The sequence below is a fragment of the Mesoplodon mirus genome (assembly GCF_964341445.2).
Source record: "Mesoplodon mirus genome assembly, chromosome: 18".
Lineage (NCBI taxonomy): Eukaryota > Metazoa > Chordata > Mammalia > Artiodactyla > Ziphiidae > Mesoplodon > Mesoplodon mirus.
This window is the reverse complement of record NC_138994.1, coordinates 12,799,252-12,814,510: the sequence shown is the minus strand read 5'-3', so window position 1 is coordinate 12,814,510 and position 15,259 is coordinate 12,799,252. Positions and strand designations below refer to the sequence as shown.

The 15,259-nt window shown below is 51.6% G+C and overlaps 1 protein-coding gene across 4 annotated transcripts in view; it reads right to left on the bottom strand.

Annotated features, from left to right (window-relative positions):
- CSNK1D (casein kinase 1 delta) overlaps positions 1-15,259 on the bottom strand; it is a 34,663-nt gene that overhangs the window by 2,619 nt on the left and 16,785 nt on the right. For 2 of the 4 annotated variants that reach the window (XM_082603031.1, XM_082603032.1), the window contains exons 3-9: positions 8,194-8,342; positions 7,694-7,922; positions 7,227-7,397; positions 6,604-6,752; positions 4,442-4,613; positions 3,720-3,859; positions 657-721 (exon numbers count right to left, since the gene is read on the bottom strand). In XM_082603031.1, the coding sequence (XP_082459157.1) occupies positions 689-721; positions 3,720-3,859; positions 4,442-4,613; positions 6,604-6,752; positions 7,227-7,397; positions 7,694-7,922; positions 8,194-8,342 (1,043 nt within the window). In that variant the 3' untranslated portion in view covers positions 657-688. The remainder of the gene's footprint in view (positions 1-656; positions 722-3,719; positions 3,860-4,441; positions 4,614-6,603; positions 6,753-7,226; positions 7,398-7,693; positions 7,923-8,193; positions 8,343-15,259) is intronic. The other 2 variants (XR_014291839.1, XM_082603030.1) reach the window with 1 other exon arrangement.

Sequence of the window (15,259 nt, the reverse complement as noted above, 5' to 3'; positions counted from 1 at the left end):
CAAGCCCTCGGCTGGGAGGAGCCACAAGAGTTGCCACCAAGAGGGGAGCCTGGCTTGGATGCCCAGCCATGCACCAACGGCAGGGAGCGGGTGGCTGTGGCTGATGGGTGAATACAGATGAGAGCGTGGTGGACAAGATGCTAGGCAGAGACCAAGTTCAAAAAGAAAAACAAACGAGGAGGACAGAAATCAGTGCTAAAGGAAGAGAGATGACAAAGCCGGGACAGCAGGGACCATCAGGAGTGTCTCACGCAGCAAGAGTGCAAGAGCCCCTGCCAAGCGCGGCCCCCACAGCCAGCATGACACGGCACACGTCCAGCGACCGACCTGGAACCACGCGGCCCCGAACCTTCTGAGGCCCCTGGGGCCACTGGAGCCGAGACTGGGCTCCTGCTCCCCACGCCGGCTCCCAACTGGAGACCACAGCAAAGGCCAAAGGCCAACAGACAGGATTCTGGGGTCACCCCAGACTGGACAGCCCACCACAGCTGCTCTAGAATCCACGTGAGGAGAGGACCTGGGCCAGGGGCCTTGCCCTACCTGGGGCACCTGGCATGCAAGCCCGACCCCCTGCGTGCTCCCTCGGGTCGGCGAGCGGGCGGCAGCTCCCACCCCGCCCGGCGCCTGCTGAGGAGCCCCGCCGTGAGCACACTCACCCAGTGCTGCCTTCCGACGGGGAGACGTGCAGCTACTTGCCGTGATGTTCGAAAGGAATGCTATTCTGAGGTGGGGGGAAAAGACAGCTGTTGGTAAGGGTTACGCTGGCCGGACCAGCACGTGAGGCCCTCCTGTTTCCGCAAGCACTGCCTCGCCTTGCCTCAACCAGGTCCATGACCACTGGCCAGGGCCGCTCGAGGGGACCCAAGGACCACACAGGAGCTCAGTCTCGCCTCTCGAGAGTGGCCCCTGGACATGCAGCCGCTGCTGCTCCTTGAGGATGGATCTGGCAATGGGGTCAACAAGGGAGACCCTTCCCAACTCTCACGGAGTAAGAAAACTGGATGCCCAGATGGCAGCCCCTCCATCAGCTCTTGGGACCAGCGGCTCCCCAAGGCCTGTGCTTGGCAGGTGGAGAGAACACCACCTCCCTGTGACAAAAGGACTGGACACATTTCCTCACTGACACAAGGAAGAGGACACGGTTGTGGACCTTACTTGGGGCGCAGGGATTAAAACGAGTAAGCCTGAAGGAGAAACTGGCACCACGGACCAGCATCACGTTCTGCCAATAGCACCGGATGGAGGAGGCCCTCCTCACAAAGAGAGACGTGACAAACAGGTTCATCCACCAGGAGCCCTTCAGTCTCCACATTATTCCAGCTGGAGAGGCCAGATTCACAGGCCGGGGTCAGGAATGTGGGGACTGTGGTCCCGGGAGAAGCACGTGGGGGTGAGGAGGAACGGCCAGGACAAGCGACACATATGTCACACCCTCCCACCTCCAGCTGGAGAGGGTCAGCAGGGCCCTCCCCCAAGCAGGCGGGCGGCTCTGGGCACTTCTGTGCTGAGGATGAGCACTCCTTTGCACTCGGTGCATTGGCACAGGACGCAACCTCTCCTCTTCGAGGGGCAAAGAGGAAGCTGGTAGGAAGCAGCCCCCGCCGGGCCACAGAGAGGCCAGGGTCTGTGCACACGCGGTGCCACCCCCTGGACTGGTGTGTCACTGCCCCTACCCCGGCTCCTATCTTTGCGGGGGAGGGCGATGAATGGAGGCCATAGAGTTGTAAAAGCTGGAGCAACTCTGACCACGCCCTTGGTGGACAAGAGCCTTTCAGAGTCTCTTAGGAAGAGCGCCTGGGGGATGACCAGAAAAACCCAAAGGACCGAGCTGTCCCCAGGATGGAGGCCACGCCCTCAGGGGCTTTGTCCTCAACATGAAGATCCTAAGGAAACCCCCAGGGTGACTAGGGTGCTTCTTTTGGGAGAAGATACCCCCAAATCGAATCTCTGCAGAGACTCCCCCCAGTGCTCAGGCCCACATGACACTTCTTCGTATGGAAAGCAGAGAACCAGAGAACAAAGACACGTGATTGTGAGGACAGACCCTGGAGCTGCGTGTGGTCAACGCTCACGGGTTGGTGGCCTGAGGGGTGGACACAAGCTGGAGAAGCAGCTGGACTAAGACCCGTAACCACCTGGCACCCTCAGAACCCTCTGCCTCTTCCTCAAAGCAAAATACGTTTTCTTGTGTTAAAAAAGTCAAGCCTGTCCCTTCCTTGGTCCTTGATGGCTGAGGTGTTCCAGGGCCCTCAGCCAGGCCCACTTGGCCAGGGGCGGCAAAACACTCCCAGGACCTGCTCCCAGCTGCTGGCTCATGCGTTCCAGGGCTCGTGGAAGAAACGTGTTAAGCCCTTTCCGTGTCTTGTGGTCACAGAGGAGGGGTGTGGGGCCGGGAGCCCTAAGAGGCCCAATCTCATCACTCTGGCCAGACCTGCTGAGCCCCACAGTTCAAACGACCTGCGTCTTCAGCCTCTTTGAGAGAAAATTACCATATAAGAACCCATTTCTAGTAGAATTACTAGTAATTTAGAAGTGTTTGGTAAAAATACTATTTCACTTGATTAAAGAAAAATGGTCAGGAGCACTTCCTCTGCCTGGGCACACCTTGTTCCTCCGCCAGAAGACCAGCTGGACACCACAGGACCGAGGTTCTGGGCAATTCTCACAGACTCTGTGCCCTCCTGATCAACGTGCTCAATCCACCACATTCAGCAACAAGCTACACCTAATGCCCAGCAAGCACAGGGGGAGGGCAGGGCGCTAAATGTAAACCTGAGGCATCGTGGTGAAGCAAACGGATGCTACCCCAGTACACGGCCAGGACCTGGGCTTCAGTCATTCCTGAACTCACCACCTGCCCACCCAGCAGACACCACCGGGTAGTCCCGGCCCCCACAGGACCCCTGCCCACCCCCACTGCCCACGGGAGGAGACCCTGAAAGCTAGCTGAGGAATAACGTCCGCAAGCAGGTAAAGAGCTGCTCTGCTGAGGGAGGCACGTTAGTGAGAACAGAAAAACAGCAAGGAAAGCCAGATGGGGAAGACGACATGGGTGGAGGAGGCCCTGGGTCCAGGCCCTGCACCTCTGAGCACACTCGCCTCGCCAGAGAGAAGACAAACGTCAGAAGGGGCGTCAGAAGACAGGAACCCTCAGCCCCACAGCACGTCGCCAAGCGCTGGGCATGATACTGCAGAGTGACCGCCGGCAATACGCCACCCCCCACCCCCCCCCGGGTTCTCTGCTGGGGGAGCACCTGGTCAACAAGAACAAGGACAGAGTCCCAAAGGCTGGAGGTGCCCACGACAAATGGCATGAGCAGGCAGGCTGGCGCTTCCAGTCTGCCCAGGGAAGACGGCCAAGCCTCCAAAGCTGGCCGGGGGCTGGGGGCCACACGGAGGGCAGCCGGAGAGAAAAGGTCCCGTGGCACATCCCAGCACAACTGCGGGGGTGGCGGGGGGGGGGCGCTGGGTGTAGAGCCCTTACCCCACAAAGCTTGTCACAGAGGCTCTCAACCAACGGGCCAAACTGCGAGGGGCACAACATTCCCCCAATGGTTAAAACACCCAAAAATGGGGAGAAAGGGAAGGCAGGAAAGAAGGAAAGCCTTCGAAACTATCATCCCACTCTGTTTGGAGCCCGTAAGACCAGACCAAACATGGAGAAGCCAGAGGCCTGCAGCGCCCAGCCTGGGTTGAGATCAGGCGCCGGCGGCGCGTACCTGTGAGGTGGACATGCGGGAGGTATCTTGCCGGCCCGTGAGGTCGGACGAGGAGATGTTGACCGGGGCACCGCGGTGCAGCCGCATACTCACTTTCCGCTCTCTTTCCATGCCGGACACGGGCCTAGGAGAGGTGTTCGCTGGAGGAGAGGGAGACAGGGGTGAGCGTGAGGCCTCGGAATGCGGCCCCACGCTCCAGCACGGGGTCTCTCCTCAGGAACCACATCTAACAAGGACCCTCGGCTGCCTCGGTGTCGGGCACAGGACAGGCTATTGCACCCTAAGACTAGGCCGGCACCACAGGCTCTGCTGATGCCCCGGGAGCGAAGCACCAGGTGTCCAGTGGGAGGGCAGCCGGAGCCTCTGCCTACAACGCTTGTCTCGACAAGCAAGGAAGAGGCTGGAGAGGTTTGTGATGGAGGATGTCGTGCCATGAGAAGAACAAGAGGCAAAGCAACAGAGCTCGCAGGGAACACAACCCTTCAAGAGGCCAACGTCTGGGAAACACATTCCCGAAGGCACTGTCCCAGGGCGTTCCCTGACCTAACTTCGGAAATAAGAACTGATCAGAATAAGGATGCACATGTCTTCACCCACCAGGCACTCCTGCCCAGACCCCACGAGGTCACACACTGGACCAGAGCAAGTGACACTCAAAACAGAACCCCTACTGCCTGCAGAGCAGGGGCCGGGGTGCAAGCTGCAGCCCCGGGACCACTCACCAGTGTGTGAGGTAGGGGTGAGGGGGGTGGGAGGAGCCACCTCCTGTGTCCCCCTCAGCCGGCCCGAGGCCGTGGAAGGGAGGCCGCGTGTGGCTGGATTTCGGGAGTGTCTCAACCGCTCCTCTCGGTCCCGGCGTTCCCGCTCAGCATCGTCAGCTGCCCGGCTGGCTCCCTACAGAGGAAAGAGGGCGAGACCAGAACTGAACTGGGTTTGGTGAAAAACCACCTGAGGCCCTTGGCTGCTACGCGAGAAAACACCAGGGCGTGTGGGACAGTCTGCCCGCAAAGCCGTCCACAGCCTCACGGCAAGCCAGGCACTCTTCCCTCTGGGTCCACGCATGGCCCGTCCCACGACCGTGGGCGAGCAGAACCAGGCTTCTCAGTCTCCTCTTCCCAGCACAGCAGAGGAAACCCCCACCCCATCGCCTCAGCACCTCCTCAGAACCCAGACACCAACGGCACCTGGCGGCCCTCTTCTCTGCAACCATTCACACGGGGATGGGAAACAGCCCAGGTCAGAGGTGGCCCAATGCGGCGACAGTTGGGGGAGTCCGCAAGGCAGGTGGGAGGGACAGCATTTGGTTGGCTGAGGGGTCCAACTAGAGCCCAGACGCCCGGGCCAGGCCCATGTCCTGTTGGTGCACTTGAAATAAGGAGGCCGGCAGCCAGGCTCATCCCGGGGGGCCATGCGGTGGGCACCACCTAAGCTAAGCTAGTTGCTCCCAGAACAAACAGCTAGTTCACACTTTCAGTGAACATCACACCAGAAACACGGGGACATTTGATTTTAAGTGGTGATGCTAAGATACCTGCCCTAGTAGAGGTCACATCCTAATTACCAGCGCTGTAAGGCAAGAGTGTGAAAACTGCAGCCCACGGGCCAAATGCAGCCACACCCGTTCCTGCAAATACGGTTATCTTGGCACAGCCACGCCCACTCACTGCCGCACTGCTTGGGCGGCTCTCCAGTTACAACACAGAGTTGAGTGGTCGCACCACTGTGCTGACAGTAAAGTTAAAATTATTGACTGCCTGGTCCTTTACAGAAGAGGTTTGCTGAGCCCCTGGGAGGGATGACAATGTTAGAACAAAGAACTTATTAAAGTGGCTCTGGCAGGAGGCCCACTCTGATGTCCAGACTCCAGGTAACCTGAGGCACCACTCCCAAAGGCTGCCCTTCGAAGGCCACCCTAACAGAGGGGCCTGGCACCCGGATGGCATGGGCGAGGTCCAGGGCAGGCTGGCTCTGCGGGCTGGCCCCCGCTCTGGGAGGCTGCAGCCCCCCACCTGTACCTGGTCCCTGTGTGAACACCCCTGCACCTGTGAGGCCATGGGATAAGGCTTCCTGTTTTGCACCCTCTGCAGAGGAGGTTCTGTTCCTCCATCAGATTTTGTCACCCTAGAAATGAGCCCATTTTTGTATTAAGCTCATAGAACACATTTTTAATGAAAGAGAAAGTGGAAATTTAAAAAAAAACTGGAATTCTGGCCGTAGTGTTGGAGATTAAACAAACTCATACAACAGATTCAGGGACAGGCGGCCTGTTTTAGAGAGGAAAACAAATTAAAGTTCAAGCCCCCCCACCCCCAGCCCTGGGAGCATGCGTGCGCACAACACAGGCTCACACTTAATGAACGAACTGGGTAACAAAGGAAATCAAATGTAAGTCTAGCTCATCACAAGGCCAAACGCAGACCTAACACACAGCGCCTCCCAGGCCACCCACCCCCTCAGAGGCCGGGCCTCGGCACGGCCTGGTAGGGGGAGGAGTAGGGAAGTCTTCATCCAACCCGGCGGCAGCCACACCCCAGTGACAAGGAACTCACAGGCCAGAGCAGCCTCAATGTCCTTAGGATGGATGATGATGATGATAAAATGACCTCAGCATTCCAAGTAAGAGCCTTGGTCTGGGCAGACCTGCACTGCAGACATATCTCAGGCCCAGGAACCCCACAGCCCCGCTGCAGCCTTGAGGTGCCTTCTTCACTTGCCAACAGGCATCTGGCTTCTCAGAACCCCTCGTGCTCCCCGTGTGGCAGCCATGCCTCCTGAAGCCCCACCCCGTGTAGCTCCCAGGAAGGGACGGCAGCAGCTAGTGCCCTTCTGCTGACCGGCATGCCCCTTCCATGCTGAGCAGTCAGTAAGCTGGGGGCGCACTTACGAATTTGAGCATGTTCCAGTCGAACACGTAGTCGTAGGAGAAACCCTGGCGATGGAAAAGGTTCCTGAAGAGCTGTCTCAGGTATGAGTAGTCAGGCTTATCGTCAAAACGCAAGGAACGGCAGAAATTCAGGTATGTGGCGAATTCAGCTGTAAAACACCATGAAACTCAGAGGTAACCAGCAGTACCCCTGACTGGGAGCCAGCATGGTGTCTGTCCACAAAACCCTTGACCACTCCCAGCCACCCAAACAGAGGGTGTGAAAGCTGGAACTTGAAACACCGAGCATGCTTTGAGGAAAGAGGCTGAGAAAACTGAGCACACAGAGCACAACAGAGTTTCACCTGAGGTATTTATCACAAGGGCAGTCCCACAAAAACAAAAGGAAAACTCCCTGAGTTTTACGGCTCAAGAAGGTAGAGGAGCGCCAGGGACAGAAGGCTGAGGCCAGCTAAAGGGCAGGCCGCCTGCTCACTTGTCACCCCCCAACCATGCAGGACATCAGTGGGGCCTCGGCAGCCAGCCTCTGGGGGGCTTCCCTGGTCCCTTTCCCGGAGCCTCACAGGCCCCCATCCTCCCACAGAACCACAGGGCTGGCTCGCTGTCCACCTGAGGACACTCACAAGGGTAGCCTTTACACAACACCTCAATGGGAGTGGACATCTTCTTCTCACTGATCCTCTCATACTTCTGCCTCTTGGTAGCAGCCTTCAGGCCCTGCCAGGGCAGCGAGCCCAGGTTGAAGTACATGAGCACGTAGCCCAGAGACTCCAGGTCGTCCCTTCGAGATTGTTCTGGGGAGAGAGGACAGCGGGTCAAAGCGGCAAACACCCCGCTTCCTGGGGATGAACTCAGAGCCACAGGGAAGGACACCTGGATTCCTTGTTTCAGCACAAGTGCCCCTGCTGTGCTGTTCAAAGACGCACTGCCACCCGTCAGGAAGCCCCAGCACGTGCCTGTCTCCCCACTCCCCACAAGGTAAGGTCTCCAGGCCCGGACGCCAGCCTCCACACCCAACATGCTGACCCCGCTCAGGGCCCCCAGGAGGCTGCAGGACAGCTGGGCCTGTGGCTGGGGCGGGGGGGCTCACCGATGCCGAGGTGCGTGTTGATGGAGGCGTAGCGCGCCGTCCCGGTGAGGTTCTTGTTCTCGCGGTAGGGGATGTGCTGGTGGGTGCGGGCGTCCCGGTACTTCTTGGCCAGCCCGAAGTCGATGATGTAGACCAGGTTGCCCTTCTTGCCCAGCCCCATGAGGAAGTTGTCCGGCTTCACGTCTCGGTGGATGAAGTTCTTCGAGTGAATGTACTCAATACGACTAATCTGCAGGTGGAGAAGCAGGGGTGAGAGGTTGAACCCCAGGCAGTAGCCTGGCGGAGGGAACCCAGGGAACTCAGGCCCACACGCAGACGCACCCTGCCCGCCAAGGGTCACTATCTTTCACAGAGTTAACGAGCTTCCATTTTCTCCCTGTGCACTAACTGCACAATAAGGAAGCAAACGGCCCTGAAGGCCTCATCAGACTCTGATGAATCAAACCGAGCTTGTGCTGAGCACACAGGCTGCCCTTCCCTTGAGAAAAATGAAGTCTTACCATTTGGTCAGCAAGGAGCAGGACGGTTTTGAGACTGAACTTTCTAGAGCAAAAGTTGAAGAGGTCTTCCAGGCTGGGTCCCAACAGCTCCATCACCATGACGTTGTAGTCCCCCTCAGCCCCGCACCACCGGATGGTGGGGATGCCCACTGCAAGAGAACCAGCGTCAGTCTGCCTCCCGTGCACCGCCCACGACGCCAGCAGAGGACCGGGCAGGAGCAGTCAGAAGTGACGTGCGGAGAGGGTGGGAGGCCAACTTCACGGAAGGGGTGGGACGAGGGGCTGAGGAGGAGGAGGCGTGCTCCCTCCCATACCCCCAGTCTTCCCGTAACTGACATCCTGCACCAGTGCGATGCTTAATGCTTAATTAGTGCTGATACACCGTCATTAACTAAGGTCCACACTATTCAGGTTTCCTCAGTTTTAACCTCATGCCCTCCTGCTGCTCCAGGACCTGTCTCGGACCCCACATGACATTTACTCACCACATCTCCTCCGGCTGCTCTTGGCCGGGACGGTCTCTCAGACTTTCCTGGTTTGAACGACCCCAGTGGTTTGGAGGAGGGCTGGGCAGGGATGTGCAGACTGTCCGTCTGCTGGTTTGCCTGATTTTTTCTCATTATTACTCTGGGCTTGGGGGAGGGAGACCACAGAGGGAAAGTGCCCTGCCCACCACATGCTGTCAGGGCCTGTGCTCTCAGCGTGACTCCTCACCGTGGCTGTGCCCTTGGTCACCTGGCCAATGTGTGCCTGTCAGGTGTCTCTGCTGGGGAGTTCCTCTTTCTCCCCTTTCCATCCTGTTCTCTCTGCGGGGACGTCACCACGTGCAGTCCACACTTAAGGGGGTTGTTTGGGCCCCCTCCCAGAGGGCACAGCCATCTATACATATGACTTGGAATGCTTCCACACAGATTTGTCTCTTCTCCCCATTTACTTATTCGGTGTTTTCTCCTATCAGTACGGACCCATGAGTGTCTATTTTATACTTTGGTCTGTACTCCAACACTATGTCACTTATTCTGTTGCTCCAAGCATCCCAGCCTTCGTGGCTCCTCCGTGACTCCTGTGGCCCTTTAACACCCCATCACTGCAGGCTCTGTTTGTTTTGAGCACTGTCTTCCTTTCTGGCACTATAAGATCCTTAACAGTTTTAGTTTTGATATCAACGGGGCAACTTTTCATTTTTACAATTGAATATTTTAAAAATACATTTGTACATTACGTGAGAACAAATTTAACAAATCCATAGGTTATAAGGCATAATGTAACAAAAGCCTGTGGCCCACCACACAGACCAGGGACATTCCCAGTAATTGCATCTACTTTTACTCCCCTTTCCTCCCACACCTGCGCCCCCCAGAAAACAAATGCACAGGACTGTACCCCTTCCTTGCTTTTAGTAAAGTGAGAGTGTGAGCTATGAAATACTCCACTTGGAGGGGACAGCACACTTCATCTATTCTTCCCTCATCTGCACTGTTTAGGGTTGCTTTCCCCATTATAAACAGTGCTGCTAAATACATTCTTATGTATGTCCGCTGGTGAAAATTCTCACATGTGAAATTCTTGTTCTTAGCTAGTTTCCCCAGGTATAGACCTAGAAACACAGGGTACAAATTATCTGACTATACAAGGTAATGTCAAACTGCTTTCCAAAATAAATAACCCACTTTACAACCCCACCACAAATGGATTAGTTCCTGCTGGATGCAGGGTCTCATCAGAGCTCTTAATTTCTATCAATCAAGTGGCAGATGTAAAATAGTGTCTCACCGAACTCTCAATTTGGATCTTTTTTCATTATTTATTGGCATTACATGTTTCCTCTTCTCTAAAATGTCTATGCGTATCTTTGTCATTGTTTTTCTATCAGGGTGTTTTTTTCCTATTTATAGCAGTTCTTTTATAAATTCTGGATATTAAACTATTATCTTTTTTATGTGAGGAAAATACCTTTTCTCAGTTAATGGCATGTTTTTTATTTTCTTGTGGAGTCTTTTGATGAGAAGAGATGCTAAATTTTAACAAACATGAATTTATCAATCTTTTCCTTTATGAGTAATGTTTTTGGTATCTTACATAAGACACCCTTCCCGAACTCAGAGTCAGAAAGAGATGCTTATTATTTTAAAAGTACTTCTGCTTCCAGCCAAGATGGCGTAATGGGGACCCAATTTCCCCTCACACCCACAATAACTAAGAAGAGAAAAGAGAACAAAGAACATACAGAAAGACATAGGTTTTCTAAGACGCTGAACATGAGGCAATGAATGACACCGACACCTGAGACAGGATGAGCCCAGACTGCCCAAGTCCTGCCTGAGAGTGTGAGCAGAGAAGCAAGAACTGAGCAGATGAAAGTACCATCGTCTCATAACTAAGCTGAGGAAGAATTTGAGGAACATTAAAATACCCAGCACACAAGAGGGTAAAATTCAGTGTCTGGCATCCAAAGATTACCAGATATGCCAGGAAGCAGAAAACGTGATCCACACTGAGATCAACAGAAACTGAGTTAGAATCATTAGAGAAGGGCAATAAAAGTTACTATAAACTATAACTGTATTCCATGTCAAAAGAAGTTAAACAAAGGCACAACATGACAGAGATATAAAAGACCCAAATCGGGCTTCCCTGGTGGCGCAGTGGTTGAGAGTCCGCCTGCCGATGCAGGGGACATGGGTTCGTGCCCCAGTATGGGAGGATCCCACATGCCGCGGAGCGGCTGGGCCCGTGAGCCATGGCCACTGAGCCTGCGCATCCGGAGCCTGTGCTCCACAACGGGAGAGGCCACAACAGTGAGAGGCCCACATACCGCAAAAAAAAAAAAAAAAAAAAAAAAAAAAGACCCAAATCTAGGGATTTCCCTGGCAGTCCGGTGGTTAAGACTCCACGCTTCCAATGCAGGGGGCGCGGTTTGATCCCTGGTCGGAGAACTAAAATTCCACATGCTGTGTGGTGCAGCCAAAAAAAGGAGAAAAGGCCCAAATTTAACTTTCAAAGATGAAAACTACAAAGTCTAAGAGGAAAACTACACTGGGTGTGTGATTAACAGCAGACCAGACACTGTAGGAGAAAAGACTCGTGAACTTGAAGGCACAGCAGTAGAAACTACTGGAAAAGCCAACACGAGCTTCAGAGCTGTGGGACAACATCAAGGTACCCGCCGTCTGTAACTGGAGGAGAGAGGGGAGGAGGGGGACAGAGAACACACTGAAAGAAAGAGCTGAGAAAAACGACCCACAGATTCAGGAAACTCAACAGGCCCCAAGCACAAGGACCATAAAGAACACAACACTGACATAGCTGACAGGCAAATCGCTCACTAGTGATAAAGAGAACACCTTGAAAGCAGCCAGAGAAAAAAGACATGTTAGAGCACAGTGGAGGAACATCTTCCAAGTGCTGAGAAAAGAACAGGCAATCTGCCGAAAAACACCTCAGCAGAGACAAAATGAAGACAGTTTCAGATACAAAAAGTGTGACGAATCAATCACCAGCACTGTGACATATGTAAAAGGATGTCCTTCAGGCAGGAGGCAAATGATGCCACATGGAAGTCTGGGCCTACAAAAAGGAATGAAAAGCAATGAAAATAACAACATAAGTACATAAAAAATTATTTAAATTTAAAAGATGTGACTGCTTCAACAAAAATAACAACGCACTGCAATATTTACAACATGTAAATATAAACACATGACACTATCACGCAGGCAGGTGGGCAGGTGGAAGCCCGCAAGGTCAGGTTCCTCTGCATCCTGCTAAAGAGATGATAGACCCTAACTCAACCACTAAAGTAACAACACAGAGATAATGACAGAATTCAAAAAAGGAGATCATCACAAGACAAATCATTAAGAAATGTAAAAAATACTTGACTAATCCAAAATAAGGTAAAAAAGGAGGGAAATGAAACAAAGACCAGATGAGACAAAAACTAACAGCAAACCCAATCCTGTCATTAATCACACTGAATGTAAACACCACAGGTAAGGCACACTTTCTCAGATTAGACAGAAAAGAAAGGACCAGATGTACTGCCCTGCCCACACCAAACACCCTTCAGATACAACTAGGTCACAAGGAGGACAGTGTATCACACCAACATCAGATAAGAGAGCAGAAGGGCTATGTCAGCATCGGACACAGTAGAACGTGTAGAAGAATATTTCCAGGGATATTACCAGTCATCTCACAGTGATAAAGGCATTGACTGATCAAGAAAACATAATTCTAAACATTCACGCAGCTAACAAGAGAGGTTCAAAACACACGAGGCAATAGTGCAAGGAGACAGAGACAAATCCACAACCTCACTAGAGACGTCAATCATCCCTCTCAGGAGATCACACTTTTTTTCTCAGATACTCAAGGGGCATTTATCAAGACAAACCACAGTCTTGACATAAAACAATAAAGCTAAAAAGGATTCAAGTTATACAATGTATGTTCTCAGAAGACAGTGGAATTCAATTAGAAATAAACAACAGCTCTCCGCAAAATCCCCAAATATCTGGAAGCTAAATAATACAGTTCAAAATAACCCATCAAGGAAGAAATCAAAAGGGGAATCAGCATTTGAACTACATGAAAGTGAAAACTCATCAGGATTTGAGATGCTGCTATGGTAGGGGGAAAATTTATAGCCACGAAATGTCTATACTACAGAAAACAGATCAATGATCTCAGCTTCCACCTTAAGAAAATACTTAATTAAACCCTAAGCAAACAGAAGTGAAATAAAAGATCACAGCAGAAACCAATGAAACAGAAAACAGAGAAACAACAGAGAAAATGACTGAGACCAAAGCTGTTTCTTTGAGAAGATTGTTGATAAATCTCTAATCAGACTGATCAGGGAAAAAATAGAGAAGGCACAAGTTACCAACATCAAGAATGAGAGGGAATTCCCTGGCGGTCCAGTGGTTAAGACTCTGAGCTTTCACTGCTGAGGGCCCAGGTTCGATCGCTGGTCAGGGGAACTAAGATCCCACAAGCTGCATGGCGCGGCCAGAAAAAAAAAAAAAAAAAAAAAAGGAATGAGAGGTAACATCACTGGATTCTACAAATATTAGAAGTCTAGTAGGGAAATATTATAAACAGCTTTATGCCAATACATTCAATAACTTAGATAAAACAAACAAGTTATTTGAAAGACTCAAACCACCAAAGCCCTTGTATGCTGCTGGTGGGAACTAAGTACAAGCAGTCTGGCAGTTTCTTAAAGAGGAAAAACATTCGCTTACTTTTGGTTCAGCCATTCCACTCCAAGTCACTTACTCAGGAGAAAAAGAAATGAACGTCCATATGAATATCTACACAAAAGTTCATAGCAGCTTTGTTTGGAGTACCTGAAACCTGGAACCAACCCAATGAACAGGTGCAGGGACAAAGAAACTACCCACACAAGGGAGTACTTCTCAGCAATAAAAGGGAGTAGCCATTGACACACAAAATCTCAAGGAAAGAACACACAGTACTACTCTCTGCACAGGAAACTTTGGGAGATGCAAACAAGCCTACAGCGACGGAAGCAGATGACAGAGGGCGGGGGTAGAGGAACCACAAAAGGACCCAACAAACTTTGAAGGGCGATGGATGTGTTCGCCGCCTTGATTATGGCAATGGTTTCATGAGAGGACACAGGCAAAACTTCTCAAATCACACACTCAAAACACATGCAGTTTGATTCACCCCAATAACGCTGATTTAAACAAATCAAAATGTTTTAGTCTTCCTCTTCACACTGAAGTCACCTGATCCACCTGAAAGTGGAGTTTGGGGTGAGGGGAGGCAGGACTCCCAGAGACCTCAGCACCGTGTGTTCACAAGGCCCCCCTCACTGACCGTCACACCTCTTCCGTTGAAGTCAGAATTCTGTGCCCACGAGGGTCTTTGTGTGTCTGGAGTGTGGGTGGCACAACACTGCAGGTGACCACAGGTGACACTCCAAAGACGGACACAGTCCACACTCACATTTCCCCAACTGCATGTCCAGTAACGTCCTTCAGGCTAGTCCTCCTGCCCAGGGTACAATCTAGGACCATGCACTGCCGTGTTTAAGTCTAGAACAGTTTTTAAATCTTTCATCACAGAGACATATTTGAAGAGTTCAGGTCAATTTTGAACGGTCCTAAATTTGATTTGCCTGATGGCTGGTTCTGATCACCTGTCAGATGGAAATCTGCCAGATTTCTCCACCAAAAGGTACTTTTCTCTTTGTTATTGTAAGGTTTTTTTGGCCGCAATGTGGGGCACATGGGATCTCAGTTCCTCAACCAGGGATTGAACCTGGGCCCTCAGCAGTGAAAGAGCAGAGTCCTAACCACTAGACCGCCAGGGAATTCCCGTCTTTGTTATTAATAGGTAATCTGTGGATGAAGCTTTGAGGGTAGTGTCAATACTTGAAGTTGTACGTTTGCATCCACCTTTGATTACCGTCTAAACCAATCAATAATAAGTGCCCACAAAGTGGTGACTTTCCATTTCTGATTGTTCCTTCTGCCTCTGTGAAGCTTAACGTGTGTGTGTGTGTGTGTGTGTGTGTGTGTGTCTGTGTCATCATGGACTCATGAATTCTCCTCCCCTCCTCCATGTGTTATGTAAATTTAAGGATTATTTGTTCTAGTTCTGTGAAAAATGTCATGGGTAATTTGATAGGGACCACATTCACTCTGTAGATTGCTTTGGGTAGTATGGCCATTTTAATGATATTCATTCATTCTTCCAATCCAAGAGCATGGTATATCTTTCCATTTCTTAAATCATCTTCAATTTCCTCTATCAACGTTTTACAGTTCTCAGCACATAAGTCTTTCACCCTCCTTGGTTAGGTTTATTCCTAAGTATTTTATACTTTTTGATGCAATTTTAAAAGGGATTGTCTTTTTACCTTCCCTTTCTGATATTTCATTGTTGGTGTAAAGAAATGCAACAGATTTCTGTATGTTACTCTTACATCCTGCTACCTTGCTGAATTCGTTATCATTTCTAGTAGTCTTTGTGTGGAGTCCATATATAGGGTTATATATATATATATATATATATATATGTACATATATAG